The sequence below is a fragment of the Equus przewalskii genome, chromosome 24, assembly GCF_037783145.1.
Source record: "Equus przewalskii isolate Varuska chromosome 24, EquPr2, whole genome shotgun sequence".
NCBI classification, from domain to species: domain Eukaryota; kingdom Metazoa; phylum Chordata; class Mammalia; order Perissodactyla; family Equidae; genus Equus; species Equus przewalskii.
The window spans coordinates 3113434-3139840 of record NC_091854.1 but is presented as its reverse complement, the minus strand read 5'-3'; the positions used below and the strand labels follow the sequence as shown (position 1 = coordinate 3139840).

At 33.8% G+C, this 26407-nt stretch overlaps 1 protein-coding gene across 2 annotated transcripts in view; it reads right to left on the bottom strand.

The window, feature by feature from the left end:
* DPYD (dihydropyrimidine dehydrogenase) overlaps positions 1-26407 on the bottom strand; it is a 773365-nt gene that overhangs the window by 556113 nt on the left and 190845 nt on the right. For both annotated transcript variants that reach the window (XM_070592141.1, XM_070592142.1), the window contains exon 5: positions 18219-18380. In XM_070592141.1, coding sequence (XP_070448242.1) covers positions 18219-18380 — 162 coding nt within the window. The remainder of the gene's footprint in view (positions 1-18218; positions 18381-26407) is intronic.

Here is a 26407-nt window from a genome sequence, read left to right as displayed (position 1 = left end):
TTTGTTGACATCTGCTTCTGGTTGTGATAGATAAGCTTTTAAAGGATAATATTTCAAAAATCTGTTAGAAGCACTGGAGAGCTACTGAAGACAGACTGGGGGGCCAAGATCTCAGAGAAAAGGGAACTTCAGAGAAATCAAATGATAGCTTAGAGTTACTTTTACCCTGAGGGAACTGGCCACTTCTTAGCAGAGGAAGGAAGGCTAAGAATCTGGTAGAGTATCACAGCTCAGAGGAGACGGCAAGAGACTTTTGGCAATCTTTTAGGACTAGAGACACACTGGGTTTGGGGAATGTAACAGGTCAGAAACTGGAAGCAGAAGAAAGTGCAGGAAAGCGAGCTTAATTCTTAAGCTGCATAGCAGAAGAGGCTAAGAATCTAAACAAAAAATCTCTGTAAATCGGAGGAGAGTTTTCTGCACTCTGACTGTCCAGAGGAAACAAAAGTTGAAGTGCAGGAGTAACTAAAGAAGGAAGAGCCCTAGTAAACACCCCGGCATATGGCTGGAACTTCTGAAGGGCTATGCTCTACAAGTGGGGCAGACAAGAGGTGGACAAAAAACCAGCCTAGGTCAACTCTGCCCCTGATTTGAATGAAGGTGATTAGTTCTCACTCTATCTAGCTACCAAATGAGAGAGTGGACCTTCTGTGGAAGATAATAAGTCAACAGCAGCATCTACAAATTTTCATATACAGTGTCTGGCTTTTGATAAAAAAGCCCAGGCCTGCCAATAACTAAGAAAACAGAATGAGATGCATACATAACCCAGTAAGTGTAGTTATCAAACATAGACTTTAGAATAACTATGATGAATATGTTCAAAAAATAAATAAGAACGTGAACTTCACCAGGAAACTGGAACTTGTGAAAAAACAAAAGAAATTTTGGAAGAGAAAAAAGTACGAAATTGAAATTAAAAACTATATAAATGTATTTAATAACAGATTGGACAGGTGATCAAAAAAGGACTAGCAAACTGAAGATGCATCCATAAAAACCACCTAGACCAAAGCATGCAAGCAAATAGGAAGAAAAATACAGAAAAGAACATGAGACAACAAGACAATATAAACAGATGTAATATATGAGTAATTGGAATCCTAAAAGGAAAGAAGAGATAATAAGCCAAAAGCAACACTTGGAAAAAAAAAAAAAGGAAATAGACTAAGAATTTCTCCAAATTAATGAAAGACATCAAGACACAGATTCAAGAAGTTCTAAAATCTTAAACAAGGCAAATATAAAGAAACACACACTCATGTACATCACAATAAAATTGCTGAAAACCAAAATAAGAAAAATAAAGCATTGAAAATAACCAAAGAATAAAGACATAGTACTGTCAACCAGCAATAAAATGGCTGACAGCTTTTTCCTTAAAAGGAATGATAGAAGTCAGAATACAATTAAATATTTCTTGAGCAAATGAAAGAAAATGCCTTCTACCTAGAATTCTACTCAGAAGGAAATGTTCTTCAAATGTGAAGGCGAAATAAAGACATTTGCAGAGAGAACATGCCAGCAAGAGTAAAAGAAATACTAAAGAACATTAAAGAAAGTTCTTTAGGAAAAAGGAATTATCCCAAATGGAAACACAGAAATGAAGGAAAAAATAAAGAGCACTGGAAATTATAAAAAATCAGGAAAATGTAAATGAATATTGACTGTAGAAAGTAATAATGTCACATGGGGTTTAAGGTAAATGAAAACTGAAACACATGATAAAAGGCATGAGAGGTTAATAGAGTTAATATGTATTCGATTGCAGCATTGTCCAGGAAATGGCAAAAGAACTAATATATATTAGACTATAATCAGTTAAGGATGTATGTTGCATATCTGCAATAACTACCAAAAGAATAGTAAAAGAATATTTAACTAGCTAAGTTGTTGGTGGGGGAAGTGGAAATTTTTAAAACACTTTATCAGTACAAAAGAAATAAATGAGAGAAAATTAAGGTAAATCATTGGGCAGGGAAGGGGGTAATAGAAAAACAAATAAGCAGATAGTAATTATAAACACACATAAATGAGTAATTACATTAAATATAAGTGGATTAAGATTCCAATTAAAAGATCAAAATTATAAAAGATATATATATCTTAAACATACAGAAAGGTACAAAGTTAAAGGATGGAAAAAGTTATGCTATGCAAACACTAACCAGAAGAAAGCTAGTAAAGGTATACCAGTATCGGACACATTAATTAGATTTTAAGGCAAGATGCATTACTAAAGTTAATGAATAATAAAATGGCCTATCCATAAGCAAGATTTTACAATTCTAAATCTATAGGTACCTAATTACAATTTCAAAATCCATAAAAGGAAATTAACAGAACTGAAGGTATAGAAAAATAAATCGATATGTTCTCACTATTCTCCACTCATCCAAAACTTGACTATTGACAGAAGTGGCCTATGAATAAATTCATATTAAGGATAAATTATTTATAATATTTAATGGATTACCTCACAGGGTTATTTGCATTTAATAGGACAAAGCAGTATGTTTCTCTCCTGTGGAAGACTAGGCAAAGATCAAAAGACAGATGGGAGTTTTCTTGGGAGTGAGGAAAAGGGGAGGTCTATCTGGCATTGATGTTTTCTTGACATCCTCCCACATACACCACCAATGACTCTCAAAGTCTGCCATTCAAAGTTTAAGGATTTAAGGAACATCCAAATGATCCCATCTAAAAATTAAAGAGGGTCTTATCAAGCAATATTACAAGGCCTAATTCCTCAGTCTGAGCTAAATGGCCCCACAAATATTCCCACAGCATTTTGTCATTTTTATCCTAATACTTTATCACATTTTACTGGTTTACTTATCTGTTTCCTCCCTTAGACCATAAGATCTTTAAGGGCAGACACCATCTTTGAATTCATCTTTAATTTCTAGTGTTTTTTGTAGAAGAGGGTATATACGTTAATTAATGAAGAGTTTCAGTTAAAACAGACATATAACCATTTCTTATTTCCAGTACAATCTAGGGTTTTACAAATTACAGACATATTTTGCTGCTCCTTCCTGTGCTATCCAAATAGTAAAGATTTTCTCTCATATCATTTTTATTTTTATTTATTTGTTTGTTTATTTATTTTGTGAGAAAGATTGGCCCTGAGCTAACATCTGTGCCAATCTCCCTCTATTTTATCTGGCATGCCACCACAGTGTGGCTTGACACTCGGTGCCAGGTCCACACCTGGGATCCAAGCCTGCAAACCCTGGGCCACTGAAGCAAAGCACGTGACTTAACCACTTCGCCACCAGGCTCACCCCTCTCATATTATTTTTAAATCAACATGTTTTTACCTTTCATATCTTCCTAAGCAATCTGAAAAGGGACTAAATTCTAATTCTAAATTAATAAACTGTTTTACTGAAACACTAATAAAAACATATTTGAAATCTGTTATATTTTTGCAAAGTAAGATTTCATATACTTTTCACAAATCAACATTTAACTGTACACTTAACATGATCAGGGAGAGCTACAGCTAATTTCATCTAGGAATTAAATAAATACCAACCTCCTTCGTATTCAGTTGAGTACTCTTAGATTTGCAAACTAGTAATTAAAAACTTTCTGATGTAGGGCCAGTCTCATGGCCTAGTGGTTAAGTTCAGCACGCTCTGCTTTGGCAGCCTGGGTCCAGTTCCTGGGCGCAGACCTACACCACTTGTTGGCAGCCATGCTGTGGCAGCAACCCACATACAAAATAGAGGAAGACTGGCACAGATGTTATCTCAGGACAAATGTTACTTCTCAATTCACCTGGTGTTCAAACTCCGTGAGCTACAATATATCTAAACTTTTATGTCCAATATGGTAGCCATTAGCCACATGTGACTATTCAAATTCATATTTAAATTCGTTATAACTAAAGATAATTAAAAATTTAGTTTCTCAGTAGCACTAGCCATATTTCAAGAGCTCAATAACTACATGCGGTTGGGCAAATGAACCAACCACATTATAGAACATTTCCATCATTATAGAACATTTCCATCATTGTAGAAATTAGAATTTACAACATATGATACAATAGACATAACCTCAAGAGCACAGTCAATGCAAATGAAATAAATAATTATGAAGTAACATTTTTACTATTTGTTACATTTGTTTTTAATACAATTTATATGATTATAAAATTATATAGTTTAATTTTTCATAATGGCTATATTTAACAACTGGCTCACAAAATTCCTGAAAATTTAATCAGCCTCTCAAGAGCTGGTCCAAGCTGGCTTCAACACACTGCTGGACTTAAGCAATAGGTGAGGGTTCATTTAATTTTATTTAAACCTCTAAGAGAGTTGCATCATCAATCCCAAACTTTGAGATGTAGCAGCTATCCTTCCCACTCTCCTCAAGATCTGAAGGAATAAGTGGCTCTCTATCCTTTGAAACAGCAGCATTCAAGTCCTTTTCAACTAAAATACACATAGTGGATAATCTCATATGTACACAGTATACTTCCATTAATGTAGCCTGGTTGCGACACAATGTTAAAAGAAAAAAAAAAACTGGCCAGGAAGTCAAGCAAATAGTTCTACAAACATTTTTGGGGGGACAGGGGTTTGATATATATCTAAAGTACTTTATAAACCTGAGATGTGAAATCAGTCATTTATTATACACCTAAAAATGTCATTTTATAAAAGAAAGCAAATTAATATATCTAATAAAGCAAACACTGAACTATGTTTAGAATAATGAATCTTGGGATATTTTTCCTCAGACTGCCAATCCATATGAGTGAAAAAAGCTCATTTATACTATCGAAAAAACAGCATGAATTAATTTTGTCCCAAAACTTAGTATTAATGAAAACAAATCTATAAAATTTAAGAATGTTCATAAATAAATAGCAATGAAGCATATTTCTCATCTTTTTTTAAAAACTAGATCAGTCTTCAAATAAATGTAACTAAAAATTACAGACGAATATACATAAAAGCTATACTAAGTTCACTTACTTATAATAACAAAAGAACATTTTCTAACAGATTTTCTTGAAGTACAATTCCTATTGTTTCATAACGTAACAAAAACTTAATCCAAGTCAATTAAGCTCTTTAGGTGAGAAAGACACCTTTCTTTAAAACAACATTCAATTGTCAGTCATTGATTAATTTTCTAAGGTGTAATTTTTTTCTAAGCTGAAGATTCAACTGCCAAAAACAAAGTAATAGAGAAAACAACTAAGTTAATCAGTATCACAAGGGAGTGATTCGATTATTTAAAGATGTATGGAAAGTACAGCCAATATGTATTTCCCCACAATAATAAGAAGGTTGATATTCACTGAGTACATACGATGTGCCTGGCTTTATGCTTAGTCTCTATACAGATGATCTCATTTAGTCTTCAATAGTCCTTTTATGAAGGTACAATTATGATTTCCATTTCCCAGGTGAGGAAAGTGTGGCCAAGTTCACATACTGAAGATTTCATCCCAAGGTTATTTGACTCCAGAATCTGAACTCTTAAACTGCCATTGTCAAATTTTTATAGTGATTTGCAACAGGAAATCATCATATACATATAATATTTCAATAGGAAATGTATAACTGAAAAAAGTATTACATGAATTTATCTTCCCTAAGTCTAATACACTTATAACAGTCAATCTATTAACAACAAAAGCTGGTTGTTCTATTTAATAAATTAAATTTACAAACCAAGAATTGTTAATGAAGTGTTTGAAAAACACAGCACTACACCATCTGGCTTCCTACCATGCTATTCTGCCACCTGAGAACCTAAGGTAGTTAGCTGCACTAAGAGGAGCGCGATCTTGTGATCAATCAAAATATTTTATATTTATATCCTTTGAAAGGCATTCTCTTCCATACCAATGCTGTAGCACTTGGACTATTTTAAGATTATGTTACTTTCCATCAATAGCATATAACAAACTTTTACAGAGCCTTATGACAGAACAAGCACTGTCTTATAGGAAATGATGAAAAAGGCCTTGAACTAGCTCTGAAGGACCTAGTTTGGCTTATTTTACATTTGCTGCTAGTGAAATTATGTTTAGCTACCTATAGCTGAGCACATACTATCTTCTAGGCACTTAGCTAGGGGTTTTACATAATCTTTTTTCAGAACATTATAGCTTACAATCTGACTTTCCCTATAGGTTATAATGTAATCAGAGGATGTTCCCTCCCATCTGTAATCCCAGGATATAATAGAATTCTACCACACAGTAGGCATACAACAAGATTTCGATGAATTTCAAAATCCCTGAACTCCAGTTACAGTCTTCAACAAATGAGTAATAGTCACCAAGGAAACACAGTTCTTCCTCAGTGATTCAGAAGGACAGTTATTTATAAGTGAATATTCTTCTTGAGGAGCATTTTAAAATAGATTTCCTGCATAATCACCCTGTGATTTCTGATCTCTTACTCATCTAGAAAGTGTATTTCTTTCATCACTCCAAAGTGACTTTACTAGCATTTTCTTTATAATTTTCACATTATTTTGAGGCAAGGGAGAGATTATCCTGATTTTAAAAATGGAAAGCTCAGACACAGAGAGCGACCGTGGGATCTTCCCTCAAGCCTCTTCACCTTCTGGAGACAGAAAAAATGATTTTGTAATCATTATATAGTGTGCTCTAAATGAAAAAGAACATAGCATGGAAAATGCAAGGATATTTACCAATTCTAATTTCAGGGTAACTCTTTCTCATTTTAATCTTTCTTACTTTCTAAAATGGTACACAATGAAAATAAACATGAATGTTTGGTAGCTATAATTCTTCCTCAATTACTCTATTTGTTCTTGTTAATCAAGCAATAGCAAAAACAAACTATGGGGAAATCATGACAAATAAAATTTTCTTGGAAATTTTAGAATATCTCCACTAGGTGAAGGACGAATTGTACAACGATAGCTGTATTCTGCATACCTCTTAAGAGGTTCATATTTTTGCAAGTATTGAAATTGACTTTATTAAAAAATAAAACATCATTTCTGGTAATTTCTAGAAATATTATTTCATCAGTGTAGATCTAAAAGAAATCTTAATAAAAATAATGCTACAGTGATTTTCATTTTGCTGGTTTGGGTTTCTTTGCATTATTTAATTAGCTGTATGACAGTCTGGTTACCTTTTGAATGCTTGAACGGGGAAAGATCACTATTTGTGCATCCAAAAGTAAGTTACCTCAAATTACATGCCCTCTAGGAGACACTTCTATGTAATTTTCTTTGTAACTTGTTTCCTTTTGTAAAATAAGTCAAAAGAAATATGAGTGCATACTATGCACTGCCCTCAGCCTTTGAGAGGAAACATTCTAGGGCAACCTGACAGCTTTCTTCACAACAATTAAACAAGGGACACCAAAAGTAGGAACTATGTTTCAAATACATCTGAAATAAGGAAAACTTCATGCCACGGCAAACTTTCAGTTATCAAAATTATTAAAGTGTTGGTAATTCTTAAAGATTTTATTTCATTATTTTTCTCATTATTACAATAGACACTATTGTGAGACATCTCTGGCATGATAAAAATACTGTGTAATTTGAGATCAGAATATTCTGTTCCTTTCAATTTCCACTTTAATTCAGTTAATATCTTTATGTGCCCTCTATGCACTAGACACCAGATTGAGTAAGACAAACACAGACTCTCCAGCAAGTAGCTCCCTGGATAACAGAGTACTCATATGTCTTAAATAAAGAAAAATTATTACAAACAATCTGTTAGGGGTAGTGCTCATTTTTACATATGGTGCTCTCTTGGAGCCCATGAGAAAGAAAAGTTACCCAGAAAGGAGAAAAGACAACACCTGAGCCTAATCTTTAAAAATTGATATGTGCTATCTCAAAGAAGACCTTACCTCTCTAAATGTCAGCTCCAAAACTAGGAGAGTAATAATCACTTCAGCAATTTATTGTGGAGACTGACAATGTGAACAATCTTCAAAGTTAGGGATGACTGCTCATTTTATAGACAACGGAACAGATTCCTAAGTCATTATACTTACGTTATAGTTTATATTTTTATAGTGACTATACTATGTGTTATATTTGAGATTTGAGGCTGCAAATGAATTAAATGGTTGAAGTTGACCAAATATAATTTGAAAACATGGATGTGTATAGCTTGGTTATGAGCAACTTTACTGATCCAAAATCATATGTAGGTTCAAAGGGACCCATTTGCCTTCAGGGTTTGCTCATGCTGTTCCCTGTGCCTTGAAGACTCACTCACTGCCGACTTCATGGAGCTTGATGAACACCTTTTAGGACCCAATTTAAATTTCACTTTCTCAACTCAACTTCCCCTCCCTGCTAGGCTATTAGGTTTCCTAACTACCAACTCCCATTGTACTGTCTCCTGCCCCTGCTCAGCACTTTATGGTAATGTGCATGCTTAATTGTCTTTCTTTCTCGGTAGGCAATAAGCTCCCTGAGGGCTAGTATCACTCCTGTCTTGTTCATCACTGTATCCTTCACACCCAGACACTGCCTAGTACCTAACTAGTCACTCAGATGTGTATTCAATGGTGGAGTTGGAAACTAAAGCTGGCAGGGGCCAGGCAATCTATGTTACAGCTTGCTGAGGATAGGAGGATAGCAGGGAGGCAACAGAGGGTAGACGGAGCTATGGTGGCCTAGAGAGAGATCCTCCCCCTTTCCCATCAGATTAATAAAATAATAAAAGGACGGTAATTAGAAGGCGGTCACAATTGAAATGTACTGGTTACTATGTGAAATTCCAGACAATCATTTATCAAACTAATTTCAAAGAACCAGACTTTTGTTTTGTAGATCATTGTTATTTTTGCTTGTATGCTTATTACTTTTCATCTTATTTGCATTTCCTTTCTTCTTTTTTAGAATTTACCACTAGCATCACCACACCACTCCTACCTGTTTGCTCTCTTTCTAACTCCTTGAGACGAACACTACTAATTTATACACATTCTTTATCTTTTCTGCTACACACACTTAACACCATAAATTTTCATGTAAAAATGACTTTGGCTGCATTTCACAGCTTGTCAATGGAAGGTGTCATACAGGTCTAAATATTTTGTATTTTCTATTGTGATGAACTCTTTCCCCCATAAGTTATTTACAAGTGTGTTTTTTAAATTTCCAAACAGAAATCGGTTGTTCCTGTCTACATTTTTGTAACTTTTTTTATTTCTAATTTAGTTATGTCATAGTTTAAAAACATACAGTCTGTATGTACTTCTTTAGAAATACATGTAACTGTTGCTGACCTAGTACGCAGTCACTTTGGTAAATGTTACCCAAGTGCATGAAAGGTTGTGTTCACCCTAGATTAGTTGGGGACAGGACTCTCTATAGATTTGTTAAATCAATCTAATAAGCTTTATTCAAACAACCTAATTTTGAGTAAGGCCATGCTGTAATGTATACACAAGTTTATGAATGTTACATCTGTTAAGACATTTATACTCTTTTCATTACTTTTCTCTTTATTTTTATTAATATTTTCCCTAAAATTCTACTTTTGCTACATATTAATATCACTACGTTAATTTTCTTACAGTTAATGTTTGCGTAGCATATCTTTTTTCAACCACCTTATTTTCAAGTTTCCTGATAAGGTCTTTCTCTTCTAGATGTCACAAAGTAGTTTAGAGTATTTATTTTTAATACATACTAGACTCACTTATGTTTTAACAGGCGAATTTAGTAAACATAAATTATTCTGATTAACTATATATGTGGATTTATTTAACTATTCATTTTGTGTTTCCTGTTTACCAGGCTTTTTCTTTGCTTCTCTCTCTTTTGTGTTTTATTTTTCCTTTCCTGTCTCTCATTGGATTACATTTTCTCCTCGCCCACGCCTCTTTATTTCTATGATTGCTTGGAAGTTACAGATTGTATTCCCATAATTTTTGTGATTATCTTTTAATTTTTAACACAGGTAAATCAATGTTTATAAAAACGTATTCTTAAGTTATTCAGTGTCTCTTCTCCTCCCAACATGAAAGGCCATTAGCATACTTGACCGAATGCACTCCTCCTACCCCCACCTCAAAAACTTTTATCAACATTATATAAAATTTTATTTCTATTTTTACATTTGATGTCCCAAAATGAGTTGTTATTATTACTTCATAGTTGATATTCAATTATATCTACCACCATATTTTGCTTACTTCTTTGCTCATCACTGTTTCTTGCATCTCTTTCTCTTTCACTCCAGATTCATTTCATTCATACTGAGAATAACTAACTTTTAACAGTTCTCCTAACAAGGTGAGTGATAAGCCACCTTAGATTTAAAATGCCTGGAAAATATCTGTATTAATGTCCTTATTGTTAAAGGAGAAATAAAATTCTTTACCTTAGTCCTTTAAAAATACTGTTCTCTTGGCTTCTGACATCTATTGATGTCGATGAGAAGTCTGGGCTCAGTCTAATTGTCATTTGGTTTTAAAGCAATCTCTTTTATCTTTTTCTAGAAGCACTGATTCTTTTGTCATCCCCAGTATTTTACAATATTATAACTGTTGGAGAGAAAAAAACTTCCTCTCCCCTTCAATGTTTCTTTCTGCTGGTCTAATAATCAAATGGACATGAAACATTAACAGAAGAAAATCAAGTTTATACATATGGGAACCCCACATACATGAGCGGGTCAGACAGAAAGGTAAAGTGAGGTATTTACGCCATCTTGAGCAAAGGAATGGGATAGGTACCTGGGGCTTCAGAAGGGAGGAGCATAATTCACAGGACAATAGGAAAAGCAGATGTCCAGTAATTAGAGGTTTGCCCTGCCATACAGATAGGGCATAAAAACTTATTTCTGGTAATAACTATTATTACGGGCAAGGCCCTCAATTTAAATTTAATGAGAGGAAAAGTTTCTCTTGAGTCTGCAGGGTCTCAACTGCCTTTATTTCAAAATATTTCACATGCCCAAGCAGCACATCTTGGGGACACCTGTTCTGAACCCTTTGACAACCATGGGTCCAGGTGACGAAATTACATCTTTCCTTTCTTTTGGAAAATTGTCTACCATAACTGAATTAAGGGTGCTCTTTGCCAGTCTCTCCTTCTCTCCCTCAGGTACTCCTTTAATAGGAACATTGGCGTCTTCTAAGCTTCTTAACTTCTCTATTATACTTTCCATTTGTTTATATCTCTTTTGTATACTCTGGTTGAATTTCTCAGATCTATTTTTTCTAGTTCACCAATTATATCTGTGTCTATAGCCAGTTCAAAATTTAACGGGTTTTTTTTGGTGTTTTTATTTCAGTGATTATGTTCAATCAACCATTTTTCACATTAAACTTGTTGTTTTTCATAATTTTATCTGATTCTTATGGCTATTATTTTACGCCTATTTATTTTAAAGGCCTGATTATGCTATTATTTGTGTTTCATTAGGATAAAGTCATTTCTGGGTTGAGTCTTTTGATCACCACTGGTAGCATTAGTTTTTCTAATGAAGTTTTGAACTTTTGTCACAGAGTTCTCTTGAGTGAAAGTTCTCTGCATTGCACGTACCCTCTTGCTTCCTATATCAAGTCTGTGGTGGCCTCCTCCTGCCCTCATTCCTCTCCCTCTCCCACTGCAGAACCAGGTCTCTTAGTGAAAAGCCAGGGCTCCGGCGCCCAGGTGATAGTCAGAGACATCACAGAAGCAAGTTACTGTGCCCCTAGGCACATGCCCAAAACACTGCGGCACAGCTCTCTCTGCAGCCTCATATAACCCCAGCCCTGTACAGTACTTGCATCTATTTTTTTAACTTCCTACCAGGAGTGGGTGAGTCCAGTCTTCTACCATGCATAATGCGTTGGGTACTTATTATCCCACACAAGTCACACACTCTCGCAGCTCCTCATTGCTTACGCAGAGTCTAGCGAACAGCAGCCCAAGTCTTCTGTTTACTGTCGAACATTTCTATACCATCTCTGGTCCCCAACGGTTTCACTTCAACTATTAATTTTTTTGCGTGCTGATTATATTTCATTTATTTTATTATACGCGGAGCAAAACGGGTGGCTTAAATTTTAACTCACAGCATCATGCCTCTTATAAGTGATTCATGCTGATATAGTATTATTGCTTTATACTACTTTATACTACTACTCATCAAATATATTTATGAAAATATGCCTATGTTTAAGTTGTTAAGATTTAAAGCAATGAAAATCCATCATTCTAAACTGTGAGGTGCCTGTAAGAGTACGTATATTTGGACTCACAAAAAACAAATTCACAAGGAAAAAAAAAACTATTAGCAAATAATCTCAACAACCATGCAATTTGGTAAATCTCAAAGTTAGTGTCCCAAATCTCTGAAACTTATTTTATGTTTTGAAGCTCTAGATACTAATATATAGTTTTAAAACAAACTAAAATATTGTGCTGAAAATCATATAGCAATTCACCCAGTCAAACAGTTTCATTATCAATCATTGTGTCAGCCCTGAGTATTTTTAATAGATTCCTAAAAGTTTTTGGAGAATAATGTCAAATATTTAGAGAAATTTATCAGGACATTATTCCTTTCTATTAACCATTGGATTAAGAGCAAAAGGAGAGACACAAATGAAGCCTTAAGAGAAATTACTTGCATTTGCATCCTGAGAGCAACATTTCACCAGGGTGCAAACTATTGATTTTATTACCGTTTAATGTATATTTTTCATGTACATCTTATTTCTTCCAGAAATAATTACCTTTTTTGTATGAACAGTATTCACAAACTATTGTTAATATTGCTTTAAAAAGCAATAGCATAGAAAAATTTTATTCGAAGATGATATGAGTGTGGGACAATAAGGCAAGTGTGAGATATAATTAATCTAAAAACTATTCTCTAATCCATATTCTATTTATAAATGACCTATAAAAGGTATTAGCCATAATATTGGTTACTATTCATTATCATGGTAATTTGTCTTAGTTTTAGATTAGCTACATGAAATGAAAGAACTTATTCACCAGTTCGCCAAACTGTACCATAAATGTGCCACCCTCACTCCTAAATTTACTTCTAGATTAGGTATCACAAAATCAGGTATAGGCTTTCCAAATTAAAATAAAACATTAAATATAAACTTAAGCTTCAGGGTCCCTCATTGCATGGGCCCCTTCTAAGGCTCTGTATTTAAATTCTGTGGTAGTGCTTTTGTGTAATTTTTCATAGAAGGAACCCAACGTTTACCAGCTCAGGCTCCAGAAAACCTGTATCCTGGCCCTACAATAATCCTTCAATGGCCAGAACAACAAAAGAAAAAGTAAAAGCTTTTTGGCAACATACATACATAAAATGACTAAGAAATCTGTATTCATCTTACAAAACCTATCTTAATATAGTTACTTCATATTTCACAGCAAATGACGTATAGTGACTTCATTTTGTGAGTTGTGAGGTATAGTGACTGAGGTTTATGTGGCCAAGCCAACAAAGTACAATATTGTGAAGTTGCAGCCAGAAAACCTGGGTTTACATTGAGTTTGTATCTATGATGTTACATTATCCAGCGCAACTGATAATTTGTGAAATAATGGAAATTAGAACAATAGGTTTGTGTTCTAGATCTGCCTCTTATTAGAGGTGAGCTTGTGGAAGTTAATTAATTTCACGGAGCCTCTTGTTACTCAAACATAAAATGGAGATAACATTTACCTAAAGGGTTGGCTTGAGGATTAGTCAAGTTCTGAGTAAAGTACCCAACACTGTCCAGGGCACGAGGAGTTTGTTTAATGTTTACTATGATTTTTAATCACTTTGATCCTTAGTTTTCTCATGTCTAAATCAGAAAAACATCACCTAGCTTACATGTCTCAAGGGTGTTTCTCAACATCTTAAAGTGAGATATTACAAAAATGCATGGAAGTGCTTGACAAGTATGGTGTATTCTAACTCTACATTTTCTTCCTGCCTGATCCTTCCCTTTGTACTAAGGTCTAGTCACCTCCAAAACCAAGTGACAAAAATTAATGAAGACAGGATTATCAGTCCAAGGATGCTAACGTAAATGCACATGTCTTACTAAGTTTGCTACAAAATTTCAGTTGTTGGCTTTATTATTTCCTAAGAAACTACAATGTTTCTCAGGACCTGTAGTTTAGAAGCAGCCTATAACAACACTTACCTCTAATCGATGCTTAATCAATGTTTGTTTGATTAATTGAATCCTTACCTAGTAGGAGCTTATTATACTGGGTGTTCATACAAGCCAGTTTGCCTGGGATAGTTTTGCTTTGGCCTGCTGCACTGAATTAATTCTTTTTTTGTTTTTAAAGATTGGCACCTGAGCTAACAACTGCTGCCAATCTTTTTTTCTTCTTCTTCTCCCCAAAGACCCCCAGTACACAGTTGTAGATTCCAGTTATAAGTGCCTCTGGTTGTGCTATGTGGGACGCCGCCTCAGCGTGGCCTGGTGAGCGGTGCCCTGTCCTCGCCTGGGATCTGAACTGGCGAAACCCTGGGCCGCCGAAGCAGTGTGTGTGAACTTAACCACTCGGCCACGGGGCCAGCCCCTGGATTAATTCTTAATAACATCCTCATTCACTCTCCAAAGTATCTCTGTCATTTGATGATCTTACTTATAAAGCAATCAACGTAACACACAGAGTATACTCAATCTCACATTTCAGTTTATGTAGGTGTTTTTTTGGCAATTGGTTATAATTTGAGGACTGCACTTCATTTTTTCCTTCGTCTCCACTTTTCTACTTGATAGATGGGATGTATCACATAAAGACATTATTTGAGAGAAGAAATTGAATACTCTTATTTGTTAGTATACATATTTTTATATACTCCTCAAATATGCTTAGAAGGCCAAACTGAAGTCTTTTAGTGACTTTCATGTTCAACGTGAAGATATGGTAGACATAATATTTGTCCTATTAAAATAATCACAAACTAACTCAAGTAAGTATGTTCCTTCTTCATTCACAAGTCTTCAAACTACTTATTTTAGAGTTGAAGCAAAATACAAATGTTGACGTAACTTGAGTAACTGTAAAATGTTCCTCAATGTAGTCTCATAACACTTGGTTGTTTGAATTGTATTTGTGCATAGTTTATTGTATTTTAAGTATGGATCAATTTGATTTGAACTGTGTCTACTCAATAAAATATAGAAATAAATAGAGACAGTATATGATATATAAACAGTATATGATGGAGGGACAAGAACTGGGCAATGCCAAGTGAGAAGTGATATAAAAAATCTGCTGAGAGATACAATTAAAGAAAAACCTCAAGAGTGATTCTGCTCTCAGTGAGTTACCTGATTTAGGCTGGAATTCCACTCATCAGTTCCACTCTTAACTAAAAGTATAAAAACTAAACTAAAAGTACAGTATCGAGAAGTATATGTCACACGAAACAGTATATTTGTCTATTAAAATAAATAATCCCATAGAATATTTACTGTGAAAAACACTGTTTTTAGACACCAATTTCATAATCTAACATATTCTTAAAAACTCATAATTGAGGCAGAAACTTTAAGTTCTAATCCTCTGGCCTTCATTGATTTTAGCGTTTAAAGTCAAACTTTAGAGCCCTAGAATTAATTTTAATTTTCCTAAATTTCCCCCATAACACTTTGAAATCAATAGAAGGAAACTGATTTGACATGCAGCTAATTATCTACTAAGTTATTTTTCAAACTTTAGGAAATGAGTAGAAAGATGCACTCTCATTTCATTCTCCTTTTGCAACAATTCATTAGTTAAATTCGAGAGACAATGAGAGTTTAGTTGGTCTATTAAATGTGATAAACAAATGATTTCTTAAAAATTCAATTAAATACTAAAACATATTTCAAAATAAAATTTTCAGGGGTTGCATTTGTGTAGAGAAATTTTAAAATCCTCCTGAAATTGATAAGAAAATCCACATCACACTATGATCTCCAAGTTATTTTGTTTCAGCAATATTGTTAGACCTCACTGATTTAGGAAAAACTGCCTCTTAGAGAGAGTTGGAATCACCTCATAGCTTGTTTGTCCCACAGGCACACACAGTGTCTGAAGCAAGGTCACTGCAGATGTGGGGACAGCAAAGGATTGAATAATAATGACAACACAGGACAGAAGAGAAAAGAAAAGCAGCTGGTCTCCTGATTCTACTGCAGGCTATCCTTTGTGTGATTTATTCCTTTTTACCACTGTCCTTCCAAATCATATGCTCATGTTCAAATGGAAAAGTATAAGGTAGGGATTTAATCAGTAATGGCAGACTACAGAGTTGATATTTGATAAATCACCTATAAGTTATAGGAAAAACAATTTTGAAAAATATCATACTATTTTAGTCTGCTTTCTTAACCTTTGCTTAATTTGGTTGAAAGATAGATTTGTATTTCTTTAAAGGTCAAAAATCAATCACTGTGTTATCAAACAACCAAAACATAAAATTGTTGCATCATGTTCTGCTTTGACTTAAGAACTCATATCAATAGTTTAGTGGTTAGAAAGAATAATAGTATTTTGCACTTTATACATTTTCTTTTCACTGGCAGTCAATTAATATGTTGTTTGTGTTTTGCTTATCTTCATAACAACTTTGACAGTTGAGTAAATTTAAGTAAACTGCCTTTTGACTTAGGGAATACAGAACGTTCTAAATTAACTTGGCGTAAGCGGCCAACTTAAAAAAATGAATGAAAGCTTTTCTACATAGTTGACTGGGAGAGTTTTATTTATGATTTGATAGATATATTTGAAGCCACAGTTATACAAAGTACAACTGGAATGGAATAAGAAGATACATTCCTATTCCAAATTCCATGATTCACTTAAAATGCATTTAATGCCATCTTAATCCATGCTATGCCTTAAATAAATAAACTTTGCTTTGGGAAGGGGTGGTAGGAACCTCATTAAAACCAAGTGAGAGTTCTCAGAAGAATGATGTTTCTCTCTCTTTCTCTCGTCCGGGTCACTGACAAACTAACAATATTAGTTTAACTCATTTTGTTTTGAAATGCAGCATTAATTCATATACATATTGTGTGACCTTTCACTTACTACATCCTTGCAAGCTTGCCCTGGTTTAATGAAGAGGTGATGGGTCCCCAAAGAAAGATGTGGAAGAATTCAAGTGTATCTTCTCCATCAACTAAGGATTTTCTCAGGTTGTAAAGCTCATATCTTACACTGGTCAGGTAAGCCTAATGTAATTTTGAATTTGGTAAGAAAAGAAATTAAATCCAAGAATTTATTGCAACAACTCACAACCTCAAATTGTTTCTATTTTCTCATTCCCATGAGCCCTTCCTTAGAATTAACCTGTCAGAAAGCAGGAAGGGAATAACCCTGATTTATTACTAAAAGCGAAGTGAGACTTAAGATTGAGCGATATTATGGGAAGGGTCCTAAAAGGAAAGAATACGTTGTGTTTAAGTTGACAAAACCAGATAGGGAAGTCATTAACTAAAAATCTAATGTCGACAGGCATTTAATTTGGCCTTCTAGCCAACTGGACCCCAAGGATTACAAAATTTTACCATAACCTCAGTATAAGCTGATCATTTAAATGATACATGGGAATTGACGTGGTAGTTGACTCCAAACAGGAGACCCCAGAGAGCATAAGATGTCCCAGAGAATCAAAGTCATATGCAAAGGATTCATAAAAGGGAAAGCCATGACCCCAACTTACAGGATAAATAGTGACAAAATGCTTTCATTTTATTTCATTATAAATTTATATAGAAATTACACATCTGCTTCTAATCTATGAGTTCATAAATCTAATGTTAAAGAATATTGTTTGAGGGTTTTTGAAAATTCTCTACCCTCTATTACTCAAAAATATTCTAAAATAATGCTGATGTATTATTGTGAGCTGTAAAGCTTAAAGAGAGTTTCAGGGAAAAGAATCAGTTAAGCGAGATAGCCTTTTCATAATGGGGTTCCCTTGCCACACTCCAATGTAAAATTAATAAATTCTGCTTCCAAATACTCTAATACATATAACTTTCAGTCAAAGTACTTTAATAACCTCTGGGATTGCAATTAATTTGACATATGGTTTTATAAAATTTCATTTTTGTAGCCAAACTGTTGAATAAAAATACTGCTTATGGCACAAAACATTTATACTTTAGCTGTGTAACACACTAAAAATGTTGGATATCAACAAAGTACCAGGATTAAAGTTACTCTGAGATTTTTATGTATTGGGGGGAATAAAACAACTTGCACATCTTACATACCTCAGTAGAAAACTGCTGCAATCCACCAATATTAATTGGTCCCTCCTCAGTGGCATACAAATTGCATCCACCGACACAAAGATCAGAGGTTGGACATACCATTCCACAGGTCAAACCAAGTGGGTTGTCAGAAAAAATCGTCTTAGCAGATCCATAATAGTTCTGCAAAAATAAAATAAAGTTTTATTATGTAACAATGTACCTTAAACATTCAATTACCCAATATATTCTATTAGATTACTGGTTTGAAGATCAAGATATATATAAGATTCGGAGGTTACAACACTTTTTATCATCAGGAACCATTAAATAATAAATAGCAGAGTACCTAACATACAGGAGTACTCAAAATACGACGTATTAATAAAGGAACAATTAATCAATTTTGGAAAACTGAAATTTAAAATACAAATGTTCTGTAAACAGTTTTCTTTCACAAGCCATCTAACTATATCCTGCCAAAATTCTTCTCATCGTTTTTAACAAAGGTATATTAGGTAGATTGCTTGAACAAGTTTAAAACCTAAATCTTAAAACTGGAAACAAAAAAAAGGTTATTTTCAGGTTATCTTCCATTTTACTAAATTTAAAAGCATCCATGGCTCTCTTTCACTTCATTTCATCTAGCTTGTCCGGGGATACTATGTATTATGACTCTCTGTGTTGATTATCATCCTTCAATAACATCCTACTAGCCAAATGTGCAAACGAAACTCATTAGACAGGCACCCCTGGATAGACCTTGATAAAACCATCTCTTATCACTCCCTTACACACATTTGACTATTACGGAGTAGCTTAGAATCCTACTCATTTTATCAAGAGTTTTTGGAATCCAACTTGTTCATAAATTTTACAACTATATTATTTACTAAATAAATAAGGAATCATAAGTTGAATATTTCAGAGGCATTTTTTCCTTTAATCAAAAGTAAGAATTAGACTTGATCAGTATTCCTCAAAACTGTCAAGTACATCAACAATAAGAATAATTTAGAGAAACTGTAACAGTCAACAAGAGAACACAGAGACATGACAACTAAATGTAATATGTTATCCTGGACAGGATCTTGGATCAGAAAAAGGACATTAGGTAAAAACTAAGGAAATCTGAAGAAACAACAGACTTTAGCTAGCAATAATATGTAAGTAATGTTTCATTAATTGTAATGAACATGCTATACTAATGTCAGATGTCAATAATAGGGGAAACTTCGTGCAGATATATATGGGAATTCACTATACTATCTTCACAATTTTTCTGTAAATATAAAACTGCTCTGAAAATACATTTTAAAAAAGAGATAGTAGAATGCACTTAACAATATGAAACTAATGCATTTAGTTTTCCTTTGGCTTTTGTTTAATATACTTTGAAAGGTCTTTGAAAACATTTCTAAAGATGACAGAATACTGGAGATAATAAACAATAGCAATAATCTTTACTATTTATTGACTCTTGAGTCCATTCCTGGCAATCTGCCAGGCCTCTATTAGACCTTTATCACCACTCATCTAACATAAGATGTCCAGCACTCAATCAAAAATTTGTAGGGATAAGAAGAGACAGAATTTAATGCCTTAAAATCATAAAAAACATAATTAAATGAAGAAAATCCAGAGGTGATCCAGAAATGAGAGCTAGCAGAAAAAGACTAAAATAATCTTGATGGAAATTCAGGTAAAGAAAACACAAACAAAATAGATGAAACAATTAAAAATATAACCAGAATACTGTAATCTAGTTTAAAAAAATCAAACTGATATTCCATAACTAAATAAAACATTTAAAAATTAATCTTAATGAACGGTTTTGAGAGCATTCATGATGGTTTAACAGTATTTGTTTTATTCAATGTGTCTCCTTAGCAACCAACAGTCATGTCTGATACATAAGAATGTACTTCAATACGTATTTTCTGAATACATAGTAGGAATGTGCTATGAAATTCAATTTATAAATAAGGAAACTGAGGTAGGACAGCATAAATAATTTGCATATAAATGGCAGAGCCAGCATTCAAAGTCATATGTCTAACCATATACTCTTAAGGACCAAGATATATTCTGTCTAATACTAAAGCATACTGTTCACCTCTCAATAGATTAGAAAATCTGGTTACAGAATTGTTACTCAGCTATAGTACATATCTCAACGTAAAACATACACACACAGCTCTTTTCAATATAACCATGAAGGCATATAGCTAGCCCATTAGATTAGTTATGCTTTATGCTTCATTAGATGATTTTTGATCTTTAGTTTTGATCTTTCTGTCAGACCAATGAAAAGTTATTATAAGGTAAAAGTCTTTTACTCTTAATTCAAGAGAATAAGATCTGTTTCTTCCTCCAAATTTGGTCATATTTACCACTGTTTTTGTGACAGTCTTTGTTAGTGTCACTAATAGGAGCCAAGAATAAAGCACTAAATTGTCAAAGTAAATTTTTCAAAAATTAACATAGGACTCCCTTACACATACAGAAAGAGTGAAATGTGTCAAAAATTTTATTTGAATCATTAATAAATAAGGAATCATTAAGACAGTAAAGCTGATTCAAAGAGCATTTGAGTCTGACATGGCTTAAATGGTGAATTCAAGGGGCCAGCCCAGTGACACAGCAGTTAAGTACACATGTTCTGCTTCGGCTGCCTGGGGTTCACCGGTTCAGATCCCAGGTGCAGACCTACACACTGCTTGTCAAGTCATGCTATGGCGGACATCCCACATATAAAGTAGAGGAAGATGGGCACAGATGTTAGCTCAGGGCCAGTCTTCCTCAGCAAAAAGAGGAAGATTGGTGGCAGATGTTAGCTCAAGGCTAATCTTCCTCCAAAAAAAAAGGTGAATTCTACAAAATATTTAAATAATTTATACTAATTATTCACAAATACTTCCAAAATATACATATGGGATTTATCCCAGGAATGCAGTATTGGTTTATCATCCCAAAAATCAATAAATGTAACACACTGTATCAATAAAAAAAGGACAAAAATCACACAATCATCTCTAAAGATGCAGAAAAAGCATTTGACAAAATCCAATACCCCTCATGATTAAAACGTACAACAAAGCACAAACAGAAAGCAATTTATTCAGCTTGATAAGGCACCTCTATGAAAAACTCACAGCTAACATCTTACTTCATCCTAAAAACCAAATGCCTTCTCCCCCTAAGATCAGGAACAATCTAGGGATATACTTCTATTCAGCACCATACTGGAGGTTTTAGCCAGATAATCTGGCAAGCAACAGAAATGAAGGGTATACAAATTGGAAGGGAAGAATAAAATTATTTCTACTTGTAGGTGAAATGATCTTGTATATAGAAAATCCTAAGAAATCCACTAAAAAACTATTAGCATTGTGATGTTTAATTTTATATGTCAACTTGACTATGCCATGGTGTGCCCAGATTAAACATTATTTTGGGGTGTTTACGTGAAGGTGTTTCAGATGAGATTAGCATTTGAATCAGTGACTCAGTAAAATAGATTGCCCACCCCAGTGGTTGGGCATCATCCAATCCGCAATCCACTGAGATCCTGAATAGCACAAAAAAGTGGAGGAGGGAGAAACTTGTCCCTTTCTGTTCCTGTCTGCCTGGTTGGGCTGGGACATCAGTGTATATATATCATTCTGTTTGTGTGTGTGTGTGTATACATATATGACAACAGCAAGCTTGTAGGATATAAAATCAATACACAAAAATCAATTGTACAAACCAAAATGTGAAATCAAGAAAATAATTCTATTTACAAGAGCATCAGATATTGAAAGAAACTAAAGAAGACATAAATAAATGGAAAGACATCCCATGATCATGAAATGGAAGACTTATTATTAGGATGGCAATACTCCCCAAACTGATCTACAGCTTCAATGCAATCCCTATCAAAATCCTAGCTGATTTCTTTGCAAAAATTGGTATTCTGACCCTAAGATTTATACGAAAAGTTAATGGACCCAGAATAGCCAAAACAATCTTGAAAAGTAAGAACAAAGTTGTAAGAATCACATTTCCTGATTTCAAAACTTATTATAAAGCTATGGTAATCAACACAGTATGGCACTGTCATGATGATAAACATATAGATCAATGGAATAGAATTGAGATTCTAGATGGAACCTTCATATTTATGTTCAATTGATTTTTGACAAGGGTTCCAAGTCAATTCAATGGGAAAAGAATATTCTCTTCAACAAATGATGCTGCGATAACTGACTAGCTACATGCAAAAGAATGAAGTTGGATCTCTACCTCACATTGCACATAAAAACTAACTAAAAATAGATCACAGATATAAATGGTAGAGATAAGTCTATAAAACCTTTAGAAGACAACATAGGAGTAAATCTTCAGGACCTTGGATTAGGTGATGGTTTTTAGATATGACGACAAAAGCACAAGCAACAAAAGAAAAATACATAAATTGGATTTCATCAAAATTAAAAACTTTTGTGCTACAAAGGACACCATCTAGAAAGTTAAAAGACAAAGAAAATCATATGTGATAAGAAATTTGCTATATAAAGAACACTTATAACTCACTACTAAAAATATAAATAACCAATTAAAAAAGGGGCAAAGCATTAGTATAAACGTTTCTCCAAAAATATACAAATGGCCAATAAGCACAACAAATGGTGCTCAATGTCATTATCCATCAGAGAAATGCTAGTCAAAATGACAATAACATACCACTTCTCACTTACTTGGATGGCTACAGTCAAAAAGACATACAATGAGAAGTGCTGGCAAGGATGTGGAGAAACTGGAACCCTCACACACTGCTGATGAAATTGAAAAATGGTGCAGCTACTTTGAAAAACAGTTTGGCAGTTCCTCATAAGGTTAAAAATAGAGTTATCATACAATTCAGCAATTTCACTCTTTGGAGTACGCCCAAGAAAATTTACAACATATGGCCATACAGAACTTCGTAGACTAATGTTCACAGCAGTATTATTCCTAACAGCTAAAATGTAGAAACAACCCAACTGCCCATCAACTGATTAAAGGCAAAAAAAAAAAATTGTATATCCATATGATCAGATATTATTTCGCAATAAAAAAGGAATGAAGTAAATATACATGATACAACATAGCTGAACCTTGGAAACATCATGCTACGTGAAAGAAGCCATTCACAAAGGACCACATATTGTATGATTCCATTTATACAAAATATCCAGAATAGGCTAAACTAAAGAAACAGAAAGCAGATTGGTGGTTGCCCACAGATGGGGGTCTGAGAAAAAATGGAAAATGGCTGTTAATGGGTATGGGGTTTCATTTTGGGATGATAAAAACATCCTCAATTTCACTGCGGTGATGGTTGCAACTCTGCAAATACACTCAGCATCACTGAACTGTAGATTTATATTGGCAAATTGTAAGAGATATGAATTATGTCTCAATAAAACTTTCACATTTTTTAAAGTATACTTACGGCCCTAGAAATTATATAGCAATGTAATAAAAATTACTTGAATAAGATTGCTAGATTAGATACAAAACTGGACAATATCCTAGAGGACAATGAAACATAACTTTTGGAATTATCTTTTCTACTGAACAGAAATAATTTGCATCTCTACTGAACCCAGATCTATAATATGTAAATTTTCAGTCTGAATTTTTAATTAACATTAAATAGCAGAAGTCAACCAATGGTTCTTTCTCCTAGAAAATTAAATAATACTTAGGTGTTACCTTGTATTTATTTAAAAATGATTTTAATATGATAATAGTAAACAGATACAGACTTAGCACCTTGGCCTTATTTTTTGCTTTTGGATAATTTTACTTAATGATGGTCAATGATGAGAATTACTAAGTCAAAATTAATTAGCCTATTTCTAAGCAAACATCCGCAATTCCTGCTTAAACCCATTGATCCCCTCACTTAGCACCTGCAGCTAAGTAGTTAATCACTGCTGGAGAAAATCTCAAAGTCATTGTCAGTATTCTTCCCTCCTCTTACTTGACATCTCAGGAACATTTGACATGATTAATTAATAAATATTTATTGACTGACTCACTGACTAAAAATTCCTATTGCATAATTAGAAGTGTCCTTGTAATATAAAAACACTATCATGGGAAAAAATGTCAATTGCAGATCACTTTTAAGATTTGAAAAAATAAAAAAAGCACAGAAAGAATAAAATCTAATTAAACACCTAAGGATCTTTTACACAAGGATATTGATTGTTTTATGAGCCCTAAATTAAGTTTCAAGATGGCACATAAAATGATGACACAAGAGAAAGAGATACATTGTTCAAAAAAATGCAACAAAGAAAACATTTAAAATCATACTTATGGTTCATGACTCACTGTGGTTGTCAAACTACTAGGGGCTGATCTATCACAGCACCTCATTGACAATGAAACCGCCTAGCAATTCTTCAACACTCTCACAACTCCAAGTGTAGCCCTTACACCAAAATAAAATTGAAAGAGGCTATAAAACTTATAAAAATTAATAATAATTACTGAATGTTTCTTAAATAAAGAGCACTATGGGAATTTTTTTAAAATGCAAATATATGCTTCCTGACATCAAGATGCTTTGGTAGCAGACTAAGAATTCATTTCAGGCTGAGGTTTAGAATCAGCTTTAAACAGGTGGCAATCAAACAATTCTGCGGCGATAGACCTAAGAGATGAGAGGGAAGGATATACAAGTCATTCGGGATTGATATGAGTAAATATTCAAGAAAGTGCAGAATATGTCTTGGCATAATGACTTGGCAATTTGGTTAGAGGAGTTCATTCGCTCACTTAGGAAATGATAAGTAGAAGATATATTTGAAAAATGTGCTTAAACCAAATTATGGAGAATCTTGACTATCAACCTAAGGGTTTAGTGTTTAATTGAAGCTCTGTAATAGAAGGGAGCCAGTATTAAGGGACTAACTGGAAAGATAATTGTAGAGATGACATGCAAATTGTCAGAAAGGGAGTAGAAAGATAGGGAATGTGAAGGAGAAGACATGATGATATCTAAAAAAAGGAAAGCATTGGCATGAATCACAGAATACAGAAACATGGTTCTGAAAACAGGCAGAGCCAACACTGAACTATGATTCAGAAGTCATCTTTGCAGCCCACCTCTCACAAATATGAAGAAAAGGGAGATAATTCCACCGTGTAGGGTCCGGGTACTCACAGTCAAAGACATTCAGAAACCTATTAGCAAGGTAACACCTCCTCCGCTCTTTCCATTGAGAACATCAAGATCAATACCAATTTTTTTCTCTCATAGTTAAGTGGGAAGATTTCGTGAGTCCTCCTTCTAAACAAGAGGTTTGACTTCTACTCTGTGAGCTCTTCAACCCTTCTAAAAGTAAAGGCTATAAAATTTAAATTTAGAAGGGTCCTTTAAAGATACCCCAGCAGTCTCCTTCTAGAAAATACACAACCCACTTCAACTGGTTTCTTCATGTTACTCAGTCACAAGCATTTTAGTCTTCTATTGTGTGAAGAAAAATGTACAGGGCTGTGTCAGGAGGGATAAAAAATAAATACCTGATCTTTTGTGCATAGATTTATTTTATTCATAAAGCATAAGGACTTTCACCCATTCTTTGAACAAAAATCTAAAAGACAAAAATGATGTTTGATCTGTTTCTTGTTTTCATAATACAAAAAGAACACGCATTGAATGTTCTCCAGCCCATTAACTTACCCAGACTTTTCAGGTATTGAATTTTCTATTACTCATTGGGGTTTTTAAGGTAGGTTCTAAGGTACAACATGTGCCACTTAAATGTGAGTTAACTTTAAGATAATTTGAACTTTTATTCTTTGCTTTTTATTTTAAAGTTATAGCTTGAAACTGCATTAGTATCATCCATCTACAATTTAATGATTTTTAAAGTCATTATCAAGAGACATGAAAAACTCACAAGCCAGCTATCCTGTCATATGGTATAACTAATTTAACAAATAGTCCTATCATATTCAGGCCTTCATATGACTACAACATTATCAATACAGCTGGTGGATTTATTTTAAAGTGTTCTTCCTTCTTCCAATGACAGTTTTCACAGATGGAAGCACCCTTCCAAGATAAACTCCAATCTGTTGCATTTAAAAAATACTTGGGCTAAACTTCAGTAAGTTCGCATGTGTGAAAAGGGTGAATTAACATTACTTTTATTTCTGGATTGAGC